The following is a 14569-nucleotide window of genomic DNA, read 5'->3' as shown; positions in this document are numbered from 1 at the left end:
ATAATTAGAAAAAGTTCAAACATCCGTTAGCTAGAGCCTAGTTAAACAAACATCGATTCAGTACATTAATCTACAGCTAGAATAAAAGAGCTAGGCTTTGTGTGTAAGGAGCAATTGCCAATGTTTTTGTTATTATGTGACACCCCTGGCCTGGATTCGATTCTGACTCAGGGACACAGTAAACCTGCCCCAGAAGTTTCCCAGGTTGTAAATCTTTAATAAAGCAAAATGCCTCATCTTTCTCCCTGGGAGCAGCTGGCGGGTTCAAACCGCCAACCTTTGAGTTAGCAGCCTAACACTTAATCCACTCAACCACCAGGACTCTTAAGATAACAAGGAAAAAGGGAAGATCCATATGTGTGTCAGGAAATGGTAACAAGTCAATAGCTGTCTCTTGAAGCACTAAATTGGGTCAGTACCTCAGGTTGGATGCCTCTCATCTAACTACGAGAGATGCAAGTATATGTTAAAATGCTGGGCCCAAGGCTGAAGGTCAGACATGCCTGCGCCCTTCAACCTCAATAATTCTGACACCAGCCTTCCCTCCCACAGCACTCTCTACCTCTCAGCTGGGTGCAGTAACTTACTGACATGACCACACAAGAACTCAAAGACCATATTCATTCGTTTCATTAGGAAAACTGACAGGGTACAGTTCAGAATCAGAAATGATCAAGACATACTTTGGCCAGGACATCCTTTCCCTAGTCACGCCTGCAGATAAGCCTCTCTCGGGTCTTCAGCCTCTCAGCCGTGCTGCTCCTTGACATGCGCAAACAATAAATACCGAAAGTACATGTCACAGGCTGACGTCCTCAGCTGTAGCTTCCCAATCACATAGCTGTAGGCACTTTGTTCCATGAGTGAGCTTCCAGCCCAAGAACACTCACCTCCACGTTCTGCACGTGCCAGAAAGCCGATTACTGTCTTCTCCTCTTGCTTTGGTTCTTCTGCTCCCCAGCCGCTCCTCCATGGGCGCAGCGGCCTCACGGAGCTAGGAAATTTAGCACACAGCTGCCAGAAAGTCCAGCCAGATTCAAAAGAGACAGGCAACAAAGCATATCATTACTGGCACCAGGGTGATCTTGGCTGACAGCAGAGAATACTACAGACATTTGTGTGTGATTTATTGATTATGCGAAACACTTGATCATGTGGATCAAAAGGAACTATGGATAAGACGCAGAACCTGTACATGGGCCAAGGTGCAGTCATTAGAACAGAACAAGGGAATGCTGGGTGGTTCTAAATTAGGAAAGGTATGTGTCGGGTTGAACCAGTGCATGTACTTATTCAACCTGTATGCTGAGCAAGTAATCCGGGAAGCTGCACTGTAAGAAGGGCAGCATCAAGTTTGGAAGAAGGCTTGCTAGCAACCTGTAATAGGCGGACGACACAATCTCTGCTCGCTGAAAGTGAGAAGACCTCGAAGCACTTGCTGATGAAGATCGAGGACTTAAGCTTCGGTGTGGATTACAACTCAATGTAAGAAAACTCAGACACTCACAACCAGAAGTTGTCAAGGATTCGATTTTCTTTGGATCCACAATTGATGCTCATGGAAGCATCAGTCAATAAGTCAAGCAACATATTGTATTGGCCAAATTTGCATAAGACCGCTAAAGTATAAACAGCAAAGATGTCACTCTGAGGCCCGAGGTGCTATGATCTAAGCATGGTCTTTTGCATGGCTTCATATCAGGAAGGCCACAGAAGAAGTGGTGCATTTGAGGCAGGGTTTTGGGGAAGAATACCTCTGGACTGCCAGGAGAAGGAAACACATCTGCCTTGAGAGAGCTACAGCCAGAATGCTCCTCAGAAGTGAGCCTGGCAAGACTTGTCCCGTACCTTGGAGACCAGTGTCTGATAAAGGACACAATGTTTGTTAAAGGCAGGGTCAGCAAAACAGAAGCAGATGCCCAGTGAGACAGATTGACAGAGTGGTTGCAACAATGTGCACACGCTGTGCAGATGGTGAAGGACGGACGGGCAGTGTTCGTAGGATTGCTAGGAGCTGGAACCAAAACGACTTAACAACAACATAGATTTGTTTAGTTTGAAGCTCTGGTAAGTGCACATGTATTTAAGAATGTTACATCTTGCCAAATTGATTCTCTTTTCATTATATGTATTGTCCTTTGCTTTGTCCTGGTGTCTACTTTAATATTAATGTTGTCACTCTTAACACTTTTGGATTAGTTTTGCGCAGCACACCTTTTCCATTTACTTTGAGCTTAACCATGTCAAAATACATGAAATATCTTATACATGGCCTAGATAGATCATGCTTTTATTCCTCACAACTCCTGCCTTTTGTGGTGTTTATTTAGACTATTTAGACATTTCCTGTAAGTATGGATATGTTTAGATTTGGTTACCATTGTATAATTTGCTTGTATTTGTTCGCACCACATTTTTGTTTGTGTCTGCATTTCTTCTTTCCTACCTTCTTTTGAATTTTTCAAATGTTTTTCGTATTCTACTTTATCTATTTTGACTGTCTTTGTTCAGTGGGCGTGTACAAGGGGCTTCAAAACTTTATGGAAAACGGAATAAAAGGAGAACAGTATTTTTCCATAAAATTTTAAAGGCCATATGTACATACATATATGTATATATGTTTATAGATACATTTATATGTACACGTATATGTTTCTATGTTATCTTGTAGTTTGTGTGTGTGTGTGTATAATTGCTCAGGGCATCATGATATACATACTTCAGTCTGCTTAGAACCAATACTTTACCAAATGTAGTGGCATGTAGACAGCTTTCCACCCACTATATTTTCCTTTCTCCTTGACACTAAACTTGCTTCATCTATTTTACTACGTACTTTGAAAAAGCCACACGTGTTAGAATTCTTGTTTTCAATCCTAAAAATATACTTTAAGGAACTCAAGAGGAGGGTAGTTTTCTTTAGCAATTCTTTTGTCTGTTGGCAAGAAGTCTCCGAGTTTTACTTGATCCGATAATGTCTTCATTTCACCTTCTCTCTTAAAGGATATTTCCACTGGATGTAGAATTCTGGGTGACAATTCTTCTCTGTCAGTAATTCACAAAAGTCGCTGCAGTCTCTTCTGACTGAAATGGTTTCTGAAATCCTCATTCATTTGAATTTTTGTTCTCATTTATGACACATAGTTTTCTTTGGCTACTTTTTCCAGATGATAGTTTACTGATTTAATTATTCAGTGATTGATTTCATGGTGATAGTTGTCCTCAGTCGATTGGGATCCATTCTTGTATTCCTTCTCCTTGTCCAGAGACCTCATGGCCTTTGTGCTTCATTCTAGAAAGGACGCCACCTGTTTCCACGCACCTGGGGGGGCGGGCAGACTGCTCATCCCTGCTTTCTGTAGAAGGGATGATGGTTTCCGATGACCTGAAGCTGTCCAGCTGTGCCCATCATTGTTGAGAGAGGAGGGAGAGAGCAGGAGGCCACAGGCAGTAGCAGGGCAGGCAAAACCCCACCATGGATTCAAGAGTTGTGATAACTGACAGTAAAACATCTGCTCTTTGGTTAACAAAGCGAAAAGGCGGCAAGCATTGCATGCATGAGAGATACACACTAGTATTCTCAAGCAGGACGGAAGAATGTCGGGAGTTATTCTCCCCCCATTGTCTTCGGCTACTTTGTAAGAATTCTTTTTTCTTCCTTATTTTTGAACAGTTCAATTATGATGTGTCTGCGTGTGAGGATTCTTTGGATTTTTCCTTTTGGAGTTTGCTGAGAATATCGGTTTTCTGTGGATGCTCAAAGTATCACAAATTGGATAGCTTAAAACATTCATTATCTAAGTTCTGAGGGCTAGAAGTCCACCAGTCAGCAGGGTCACTTCCTATTCTTGGCCTCTTGCAGATTCTGGTGACTGACAGCATCCCTTGGCTTGTGATCTCATCGCTCCACGTTCTCTGCCTTTGTCTTCACATTGCCTTTGCCTCTCTGTTTCTCAAATCTCCCTCTTTCTCTTAGAAGAATGCTTATCGATAGATTTAAGGTCCATCTGGACAATGCAGGATGATCTCATCTGAGGGTCTTTAATTACAACCGCAAAGATCCTTTTTCAAATTAAGGCAACATTGTCAGATTCCCAGAATTATGCTTTGCATATACCTATGGGGGGGGGGGGGAGCTATCAATAAACCTCTACCGGAGCTTCTTGAATCTTTGAATACATGTTTGTCACCAAACTTGTGATGTTTTCAGCTTCCATTTAAACCACATTTTCTCCTTCTGGGATCCTGATGGCACAAATTTTGGATAGACCTGCTGTCATTGCCTCATAAATTCCTAGGGTTCTGTTCATTTTGTATTTTCACTCTTATTTTATCATTTTGATTGATGACCTGTGTTCAAGTTCACTGATTTATTTCCAGTTATCTCAATTTTGCTCTGGAGCTGATCCTGTTTTTATCATTGTTATTTTTCCATCTGTTTTTTTGGTAAGACTGTTTTCCCTTCCACCTCCCCCAAGTTCAATTATAATAGCTTCCAAGGTCATTTGTATAATACTGTATTTTACATACATAACATGCACCTCTAAATTTTTTTTTACCAAGCACTCTTCCCCCTAGAGGTATTTCTGTAAACATAGTTTATTTTTTTAAAGCAATGTTTTAAACACGTGGCATTGTGGCACTTAGAATAGCGTTCACAGGAACGGATGGCGAGCCCACAGAAGGCCATCTGTTCCTTGTGTAGACATACAGTACCCAAAGTCTCTGGCAGGTAATTCTAACTCTTGTCTTCTTGGCATTAGTATGTATTGATTCTCAGTTCTCATGGAAATGGGAAGTTTCTGGGTATTTTAAGTATAGCTATGTATCACTTGGTGTCTGATAAAACAAACAAAAAAATAACCCACATACACACTGCCATGGAGTCGATGCTGCCTCAGTGACCCTCTATGGCAATGTAGAACTGCCCTTAGGAGTTTCCAAAGCTGTAACTGTTTACCAGAGTAGAAAGCCCCGGCTTTCTCCCTCGGAGTGGCTGGTTTCGAACTGCCAACCTTTTGGTTAGCAGCCCAATTTGTAACCCTTACACTGTGTTGGGCTGATTCAAAAGGTCAGCCGAGGCACTGGCGGCTCCTCGGGAGCACCACACGACATACAGGACCCTGAACTGCGGTGTCTATGATACTTTCTGTGAAATGGGGATTCTGGGACTTGGACTTTGTGTGAACACCAATTTAAAACCAGATGGGAGCTGGCTGCTGGTCCTCACTGCTGCTCCTGCTGGTAGAGGGGGAGGAATGGGTAGGTCCTAAGGCAGTGAGCCAGGTCCCGCCATCCTCACTTCTAAGAAACGTTCTGGCTGTCCTTCTTGGAAGACCTATTTGTTTGCTCTTCTGGCAGTGCATGGTACTCTCCGTATTCTCCGCCAGCACCTGGACTCGAGTGCACCGGTTCCTCCGAGTCTCCCTGATCCACTGCCCTGTTGCACGTGCATGAGTAAACTGGAAAGATTACGACTCGAGTCAGGGGCACCTTCGTCCTCCAAGTGACATCTTTGCCCTGCGCCTTCTATCCAGGCCTCAAAGTTCCATTCCGCTAAAGCGAAAGGGTGACGTGTGCTTTCACAGAACCTCTGACTCGTAACCAGAATACGCCATACGCCCTTCCTAATGCTTCTCTGCCCTGCCCTCCTCCGACAGGGAGTGGAGCGCTGCTACTCTGGTGGAAGAGACTAAGCGGTCTGATGTGTGCACTGCGCGTGTTCCGGGGGCGCAGAGCTAGCTCTGCCCAGGCTCAATACTGTGTGTGTCTGCTCGCTTTGGTGTGTGCGTATCCTACGTTGGTGGACATGGAACCAGGTGGCAATTATTGTGTATCACTTCTGTATTGTCTGAAGATGAAGAAAATCATCTTACTTTTTGCATTTGTGTTCTCACTGTAGGGTAACCATGCTGTGTTATCACACTATCCTAGGTTTCCCCAAAGGACCGGCCAAAACCTCGCTTCAGGTCATACATATGACAATGTAAGTAATGAAACCCTTCGTGGGCAATGCACCGTCAGCAGATGATCCTTGCCCCGCAAAAAGCAGGACTTGTAGTCGTTACGCCTCATGTTCTCCGCAGTGCCCCTTTTTCTTCCTTGATCCAGCCCTCTGGGTAGTCTTTGCCTGGGTCCCTTTTCCGTCCGAGTCTCACTTCAGTTTGGAAGGTGGTTAAAGGTCAAAATTCTGTTTTCCACTTCCCCCTGCCATCCTCTGACCGGTTTCAAAGAGGCTTTCATCCCTGCCACTTTACCAGCAGCCTTTTCAAGGCCACCAGTTCCATACTGCTGACTGCTACCGTTCTCCCAGTCTTTTCTACTACATATTTCAGTCACGTGTGACAAAACTAATCATTCCCCCTTTCAGAGACTACTCCCTTTTATTTCTCAACTCCCTCCATCTCGTCTTCAACTCCTCTGCTGGCCTGTCCTCTTCTACCGTCCTTCAGGTATTAGAGATGGAGAGTCCAGGGATCAGCTTCAACTCTGTCCTGTCTGCATTCATCCCTCAATAGTCTTTTGGTCTCATATCTTGAAAAACTTCACATTGACAGTTTTACAAGTTTGAGTGTCCAGCCCAAGCCCTTCCCCAAGATGGTGAATCCATATATTCTCATCCCACGTAGCATGCTCGCTTGCTTTCTTCAGTCCAACCTCCACCCTGCTCTTCCTGCAATGTTCTGCAGTAAGGGCACCGCAGGTGCTCAGGCCAGAAGCCTTGGGAAATGATGCCTGAACTTGGGCTTTCACCTTCAAATCCTGTACAGCCCCTCGCCACCTCCACATCAGATGGACCCTGCAGTGGCCTCCTAAGGGTCTTCCTGTTTCTGCCTTGCTTTTCCCTCTTCTCCAGATCCTCCCTCCCTCAGTCTGTCCTCACGACAGAAACCAGAAAACCTTAGAGAAGAATCAAGTCCGAACACTAGGTGCTCAAACCCACCAATGACTTCCCCCTTGTTTGCACTCAGTGAAAGTGTGACAGACTGATCTCCTCCCCCCTCCCTTTTCGTATTGGGCTTAAAGCACACTGGGTTCCCCTCTGTGGAAATATTTTAATTCTATATATAATAATAATAAATCTTATTCCACATGAAGGAAAACAGCTTCAGAACCTGGGGACTTGCCGTTCCTTCGAGTCATCAGAGCCTACTTTGCTCAGGTCTCCATTGGCGGGGCAGCCCCTGACAGCGAAACATCAGGCGTGCTTTCTGTCCTTGCTCCAAACCGCTCCACCGCTCGCAGCCCCTCTCCTCTGCACTGACAGACTAAACCGTAGAGTCATCCTGTGCCGCTTTCCATCCAACATCATCTTGTTCTTGACTGTCTGCTCCATGAGGGCAGGCATTGTGCCTTTTGACCCATGAGTCATGATCAGTACCTGGCATCTAGGGCACACCCATGACATGTGTGTGAAATTAGTGGGGGGAAGTGGGACAAGCAGGAGAGACTTCTGATTTAATCTATATATATATAGTTAAAGCAGTTTGATTGGCACTTCATCCACATACCATATAACTCAATAGTTCATCCATATTAAGCACAGTTGTACAATTTTTACCACAATCAGTTTTAGAACATTTTTTCTCATACTCATTGTTATTCATGTAATTTTGGCAAAACATTCTTCAATAACATCTACATGTGTAATCCAGGGCCACTAGTGACACTGTGTTGTACAGCCACTGTGGTACTCCTCTCTAAATTGTTCCACCGCCACTGGAATGAACTCAGTGCCCCCTAAGCAAAAACTCATCCTCCTTCACCCATGGGAACTATAGGTCAAGTTTGGTTTCTTTATTTTTTTAAAATCATTTTATTAGGGGCTCATACAACTCTTCGCAATCCGAACATACATCATGTGTTTAGCACATTCGTATGTATGTTGCCATCATCATTCTCAAAACACCTGCTTTCTACTTGAGCCCTTGGTAGCAGCTCATTTTCCCCTCCTTCCTTGCTCCCCCTGGTTTATTATTTTTTAAGTTTTCTTGATATTAATATTCACATATCATATACTTCCTACCTAATCCATGTCTAAAAAGAACTGTTGTGTATACATCATCACAATCAGCTCGAATGCTCTCCCCCCATCCACGAATCACTCCCCAGTTCTGCCCCCTTTAATTTACATCTCGTCTTACTCCAGCACATTGACCATGCGCTTCTCTGTAGTTTCACGATGTGGTTCTTGGTGCTGCCTCCGAGGCTGTGACATCTTGTATTGCCCCAAACAACCAAGACTCTGCTCTCCAGTCCTTTTTAAAAAGAAAATGTTTCCTTTTAAAATTGTACATTTCACAAGAAGAGCTCGGCTGTGATGGGAGTGGTAGTATTGCCTAGAAGCCCGACATACTTTCAAATTGCTGATCCGTGTCCAGTTGAGAGCACACGATTCTTGGAGCACTGCCACTTGGAAGTGTAGGAATGTAAATAATGAGCTTTCAGTGGAACGTTTGTTTGAGCACATGCCATATTTTCCTCAGCTTCCCGAAGATTCATACTCATTATTACTACAGCCGATCAGTCCACAGAGCAGCCCAGCAACATCATCAAACCCAAACCTGCCGCCCTTGCCCAGCAATCATCCAGGTACTGGAGCCTTTCTCCTTTGCATCACCTTAGGGAACTTGTGAGACTGTGTGCGTCAGCCAGACATTAATTGGTAATTAAACTAGGGTAGATGCCACCATGGCTGATACATCAAACACACTGCCATCGAGTCCATGTGGACTCACAGTGATCCTGTCGGGCAGTCGAACTGCTCCTGAGTTTCCCAGACGGTACCTGCTCATGAGTAGAAAGCCCTTTCTCCCGAGGAGCGGCTGGTGGCTTCGAACAGCTGACCACTATGAGCTGTAACCCTGTGCTACCGGGGCTCCATGACAGATACTGACAGGTTGTAAGTGTATATCATCTTTTGGAACATCTGTAAATTTGTGTAGCATATAGTTCTGTTTCTGGTGGGCAGTCTTTCTATCTGAAGAATTTAAATTAGAGAGACAATGGTGATTGTAAGCATCTCTTAGAAAAATAGTTCACTGTTCTTTTTTTTCAACCCTCTGCAGCAATGACAAAGAATGATCTTCAGCCACCCCATTACTATGAGGTCATGGAGTTTGATCCCTTAGCTCCTGCTGTCACTACTGAGTAAGTCATTGGCAAAACGAGGACTGTATTTGGGGATCTGAGCTCCCTGTGGTAGCAGAGCTTCAAGGCATTATTCGTTTAGCTTTATTTAGGTGTCACATAAATTGATGGCTGTATTAAAATGGTTAGAAGGCTTCACAGAGGCTGCTACTCTTTAATGGTCTTCTCGTTCTTGGTCTTGCGACTAAAAAATAATGTGCTGAGATTGCACATTAATAACTCACTAGAACCAGCATGGACACGGATAGATTCCTAACAGGTGTCTTGGGAAGAAGTTGGGCTCTCTCCAGATCACTATTTGCTGATTGGTGACATAAGTAAAACCAGAGCATTTCTGAGAACTTTTTAGTCTCTACCTATGTACATATCACAAACAAAATGTACCTAGTGTTGTTTAGTCTAAAAAAGTATCTTTTAACTTAATCTTTAACGTACCATTATTTTATTTCTCATTGGTCAAAAGCATAGTTATTTATGGAAAGGAGAGTGGTGGACTTAATAGAGATTGGATTTATTTTGATTGATTGGCATTTAATCCTAAAGCTCTAAAAATTATAAAAGATAAGTCTTTTAGAAATTATTGTACAAAACCTGGCCGCCAACAAGCTGTAGCTTGCCAGTGCTTTCTTTGATTGATGCAAACTATTGAAGTGCATTTTTGTAATTTAATTTCCAACCATACAAAAACTGGCATATTTTCAAAGAATCCTAATTTCTGAATTAATTTGGAAGCCCTGGCAGATCCAGGCCTGCATGTTTACTTGCTAACAACAGGCTGGAAGAGTGATAGCTTACCTGCTGGGACCATGCATTTCATGTGCCTGGCATGAGTTAAGTTTTGGGCCCTAGTTTAAATACTCAATTTCATAATGCATTTTGAATTAACTAATGAAAAGTCTTTCATTAAATGTTTTTTGATCTCAGGATTATGAAATTATCCTATATATATGATCAGAAATTATTGGTATTAAACTAGGTAAGCTCTCTGGAAATGGAACAGTTTCATTAGGTTCTGCTTCCTAACAGAGGATTTTTCTAAGTCATATTCCAGTTAATTAATTACTCTAAGTAGATATGGCTGTGCAACAGAGAAAGCATGGGAAAGAACAGGAAAGCTAAAGAGAAGTTTTAGAATTCTCTGCTATTGTTGGTTTATTTTTGGTTGACAGGGGAGGAGGATTATCAATTCCTTTAAACTATCTCATGAAATCCAGGAAACTTTTTGAAAGCACAGAATTCAGAGGTGGTCTGGGAATTTCATTTCCCAGGTTATTTTTGAACTTTGGGCCTCCACTTTGTTCTGTTAAATTGGCATTCCATGGTGCTCACCTTCCCAACATGATCACTAAAGACAAAGCAGGTGCATAAGCAAATGTGGTGAAGAAAGTGATGGTGCCCGGCTATCAAAATATAGCGGCTTGGATCTTAGAGACTTGAAGATAAACAAGCAGCCTAGGTGAGAAGCAACAAAGCCCACATGGAAGAAGCACACCAGCCTGCGTGATCACGAGGTGTTGATGGGATCAGTTATCAGGCATCAAAGAACAAAAAATCTTATTGTGAATGAGGGGCAGTGCCAAAGTGGAGACCCAAAACCCATCTGTAGGCAACTGGACATCCCTTTACAGAAGGGTCTCGTGGAGGAGAGGACCCAGTCAGGGTGCACTATAGCACCGATAAAACATACTACTTTCCTCTACTTCTTTAATACTTCCTTGCACCACTACCATGATCCCAAGTCTACCTTACATATCTGGCTAGACCAGAGCATGTACAGATAAGAGTTGGAAACACGGGGAATCCAGCAGATGATCCCTTCATGACCAGTGGTGAGAGTGGCAATACCAGGAGGGTGGGGGGGGTAGGGTAGAAAGGGGGAACCAATTATAAGATCTACATATAACCACAACCCCAAGGGACAGACAACAGAAAAGTAGGTGAAGGGAGATATCAGTGTAAGACATGACAAATAATAATAATTTATAAATTATCAAGGGTTTGTGAGGGGAAGATGGGGAGGGAGGGGAAAAATGAGGAGCTGATACCAAGGGTTCAAGTAGAAGTAAAATGTTTTGAGAATGCTGATGGCACCCAATGTACAAACGTGTGACACAATAGATGGATGGATTGTGATGAGCTATACGAGCCCCCAGTAAAATTATTTTTTTTAAAAAAACAATTCTCATTCTAGCAGGATAGAATATTTGGGGGTGATATAAATACATAAACACACATATAACATATACCATATATGTATAATTTAGCACAAGATAAGTAGGTAAGTATTGCTACAAAATAACCAAAACCTTTAATGAAACAAAAATATCAAACCGTGAAGCTATTGTTCCTCAGTATATCCTTCCATCTAAGTTTACACATTTGTAAAGGAGGTGTTTCCATCTCTCTAATTCTTCCCCAAAGAATTCACTCTTCGTTCACACCAAGTCAAACAGCAGCTTTGCCATCCCTCGAGGGGCTCAGATAGAATTCTTTTTCCAATGTTCACTGAGTGTGGGCAGTCTGATGGGCAAGGTCAGCAATCTAGGGAGGCTGACAGCAGAGATGGAGACTGCGATTGGGAAACCAGAGAGGGGTGTTGACAGTTCTGATGAGCATTACTGATAGGTCAACTGAAAACGATCAAATGAATAGACATGGAAGCCACTGGTGATTTTAGGAAAAGTCATTTGATAGATTGATAAGCCAACTCCCACTGTGTTAGATAATAGATGGAGTAGACCTATTATGCAAATAACTTACTGGAAGAATACACATGAAAGGATGTTGGAAGTGCCTGGCACCTAGAGAGATTGTGGTGTGGTGAAATAGATCATGGGATTAAGGACTGTTTTGAAAAACAAAGATGCAATAGCATCTCTGAATGCGGACGGGGAGGAACTAGTAGAGGCAGAAGGTGAAGGTTCAGGAAGGGGGACAATTGCGTGTATGAGAAGGTCCAGATGAAACAGATTTAGTGATAGAAGAAATTTCTCTAGCACATCATGACATGGAATTAAGAAGTGAGATGTGACAGAGCATATACTAATGAAGTTTGAAATAATTCTATGGAAAATGAGTGTAAATAAAGTTTTTTTAGAGAAACGTATTAGGATTGCAAGACCATCCTAGAAAACTTGGTGAAGTTAGTGAATTGACTCCATAGTGTTGATTTTTATATTTGAATGTCAGTTATGAGAATGTGTCTTTTTTTTTAAAACTAACAGATGTATGTAAAGATAGTAGGATGTCAGAAAAATTGCTGTATAGAACCTACAAATATGTAATAAGCAGAGGCTGTTCTGGAGACTGAGCTGTACTAACAGGTTAAATAAGCTGAAGCTTATTTTATTAAAAATATGTAATTTTAAAAACCAGGAATAGCTGAACAGTATTTTAGGGGTTATTTGCAGAAAAAAAACAAACTATGTGTATAAATTTGAGCTATATTTTCATTTAAATCACAAAAGTGAATTGGATACAAAATAAGAGATATAAAGGTATGTGAGAACTGCAACCCACCCAGTCAATTTGTTGCACTGTGGTGGCGGCTTGTGTGTTGCTGCAAGATTTCCTCTTACATACTTTGGACATTTTGTCAGGAGAGACCAGTAAGGAGGACATCAGGCTTGGAAAGTAGAGGGGCCAGTGACAGGGGAAAGACCGTGAACAAGATGGATCGACCCTGGGTGCACAATGGGCTCAAGAATAGGAACAATTGTGAAGACGGCTCAGCATCCGGGAGGTGCTGTTACACTGTGACTAGGACTGCTATGGGTCAGAACCTAACAGGAAATGCCACATTAGAATTTAAGGAGTCAGTAATCAATGTGGGCTGAAGTACTGAAAGCAGCAGCAGATTATTACCATGTCAACTGTTAAAAGCTAGAATATTTTTAAAGTGATCATTTATTATCAATGTACTAACCCTTTTCCACGGTTGCCGTTATTTCAGAGCCATTTATGAAGAAATTGATGTTCATCACAACAAACGAGATCCAAGGCATACTGACTGTTGAGGTAAAAACTTAATTTACATACCGTGCAACTTCAGTGCTATGGTCACTTTCTATAGGAAATTATTTACGTAAGGTTCATCTGAGAATCTGAGACTTTGATGATTAAATATCATTATAAAAACTCTTACTCAAATGGCAATGAATTATTCACTAATGATATACATCCTTTGTAGTCTTTTCAACTAGAAATGAGACATGGGAATCCTTAAGTTGGGATATAGAAATGTCTTTAAAGCTAGCAAAAAATAATTTATCGATAGAAATATAGTACTGAAATCATGCATTGGTCTTTAACGAGCAAGCAACACCTGTTAATTACTCCTTAGAATTTACTGTTACTCTCCAAGGTAAAAGTCTGGATTCTTTCCAATTTAACTGTCTAATGTTCAAGTTGCACTGATTATCTCATTTTAATACTATGAATGTCAGCCACCAGTGAGCTATTACCGTTTTTTGTTCTCTTACCTGCCTCTACCAGTGCAAGAATCCCCACTTCTCTGTGAGACTCTCAAGCCCTCCCTCTAGAGCAGTGGTTCTCAACCTTCCTAATGCCACGACCCTTTCACACAGTTCATGTTGTGGTGACCCTCCCAATCATGAAATGATTTTCGTTGCTACTTCATAACTATAATTTGCTACTGTTAATAATCGGGCGACCCCTATGAAAGGGTCGTTTGACCCCAAAGGGGTCACACCCACAGGTTGAGAACCGCTGCTCTGGAGAAAGGTGAGGGAAGGGGTTTATCAAGAAATAGGGAAAACCTAAGAAAAGGAGAGTGAATGATTGGCCATCTCCTTCTCTCTGTTCTAGGTGGAAATGGACCAGCTCACAAGCTGCATCAAAAGTGCCAACTCTCTAAACCCTAGACTGACCCTGCCCTACTCTGAATCCTGGAAGACGAGACCCACATCATAGCTGTGGAGGACGCTGAGACACTTCTCCTGCAGTCAAGACGTCTAATACAAGAGTAGAAATTGCAGGGCAACGTACATGATTCTGGAGAACTGCTCAAAATTTATCTCAAAAGAGCCTATTATTATATTCATTTACAACTGAAGCTGGAGAAAATGTTATTAAATTCAAGCATCTGGTTTAATTTCAGGGTCTTAGGTCCTTCCTACACTTAGAAATCTTACTTCTGAATAGATGTTAAGCATAAAATGTGAGAAAACTAAAGGTTATAGTCAGGAAGAATACAGAGTGCCTTCATTTAAAGTTGAATGTAAACGTCAATTTGCACTTTTTTATAATACTCTTGTTTAGAAATTTGAATTGCCTTTAAAAGTTATTCTTTATAATACTAAATATTCTTTTTCTCTTTTTTACTGTAATCTAACATTTCTATTTAGACTGGAAAACCTTTACAACAAATTGTGCATTAGTTTACGTAAATCAACAGTGA

General features: G+C 42.0%; 1 protein-coding gene across 2 annotated transcripts in view; it reads left to right on the top strand.

Annotated features, from left to right (window-relative positions):
- TOM1L1 (target of myb1 like 1 membrane trafficking protein) overlaps nt 1–14552 on the top strand; it is a 54816-nt gene extending 40264 nt beyond the window's left edge. Inside the window, exons 11-15 of one of the 2 annotated variants that reach the window (XM_075561585.1) lie at nt 5935–5986; nt 8487–8592; nt 9069–9150; nt 13103–13167; nt 13978–14552. In XM_075561585.1, the coding sequence (XP_075417700.1) occupies nt 5935–5986; nt 8487–8592; nt 9069–9150; nt 13103–13166 (304 nt within the window). In that variant the 3' untranslated portion in view covers nt 13167; nt 13978–14552. The remainder of the gene's footprint in view (nt 1–5934; nt 5987–8486; nt 8593–9068; nt 9151–13102; nt 13168–13977) is intronic. The other variant, XM_075561583.1, reaches the window with a different exon arrangement.
- Nucleotides 14553–14569: the final 17 nt, after the last annotated feature.

Source organism: Tenrec ecaudatus, chromosome 10, assembly GCF_050624435.1.
Source record: "Tenrec ecaudatus isolate mTenEca1 chromosome 10, mTenEca1.hap1, whole genome shotgun sequence".
Lineage (NCBI taxonomy): Eukaryota > Metazoa > Chordata > Mammalia > Afrosoricida > Tenrecidae > Tenrec > Tenrec ecaudatus.
This window is presented reverse-complemented; position numbering and strand designations above follow the sequence as displayed.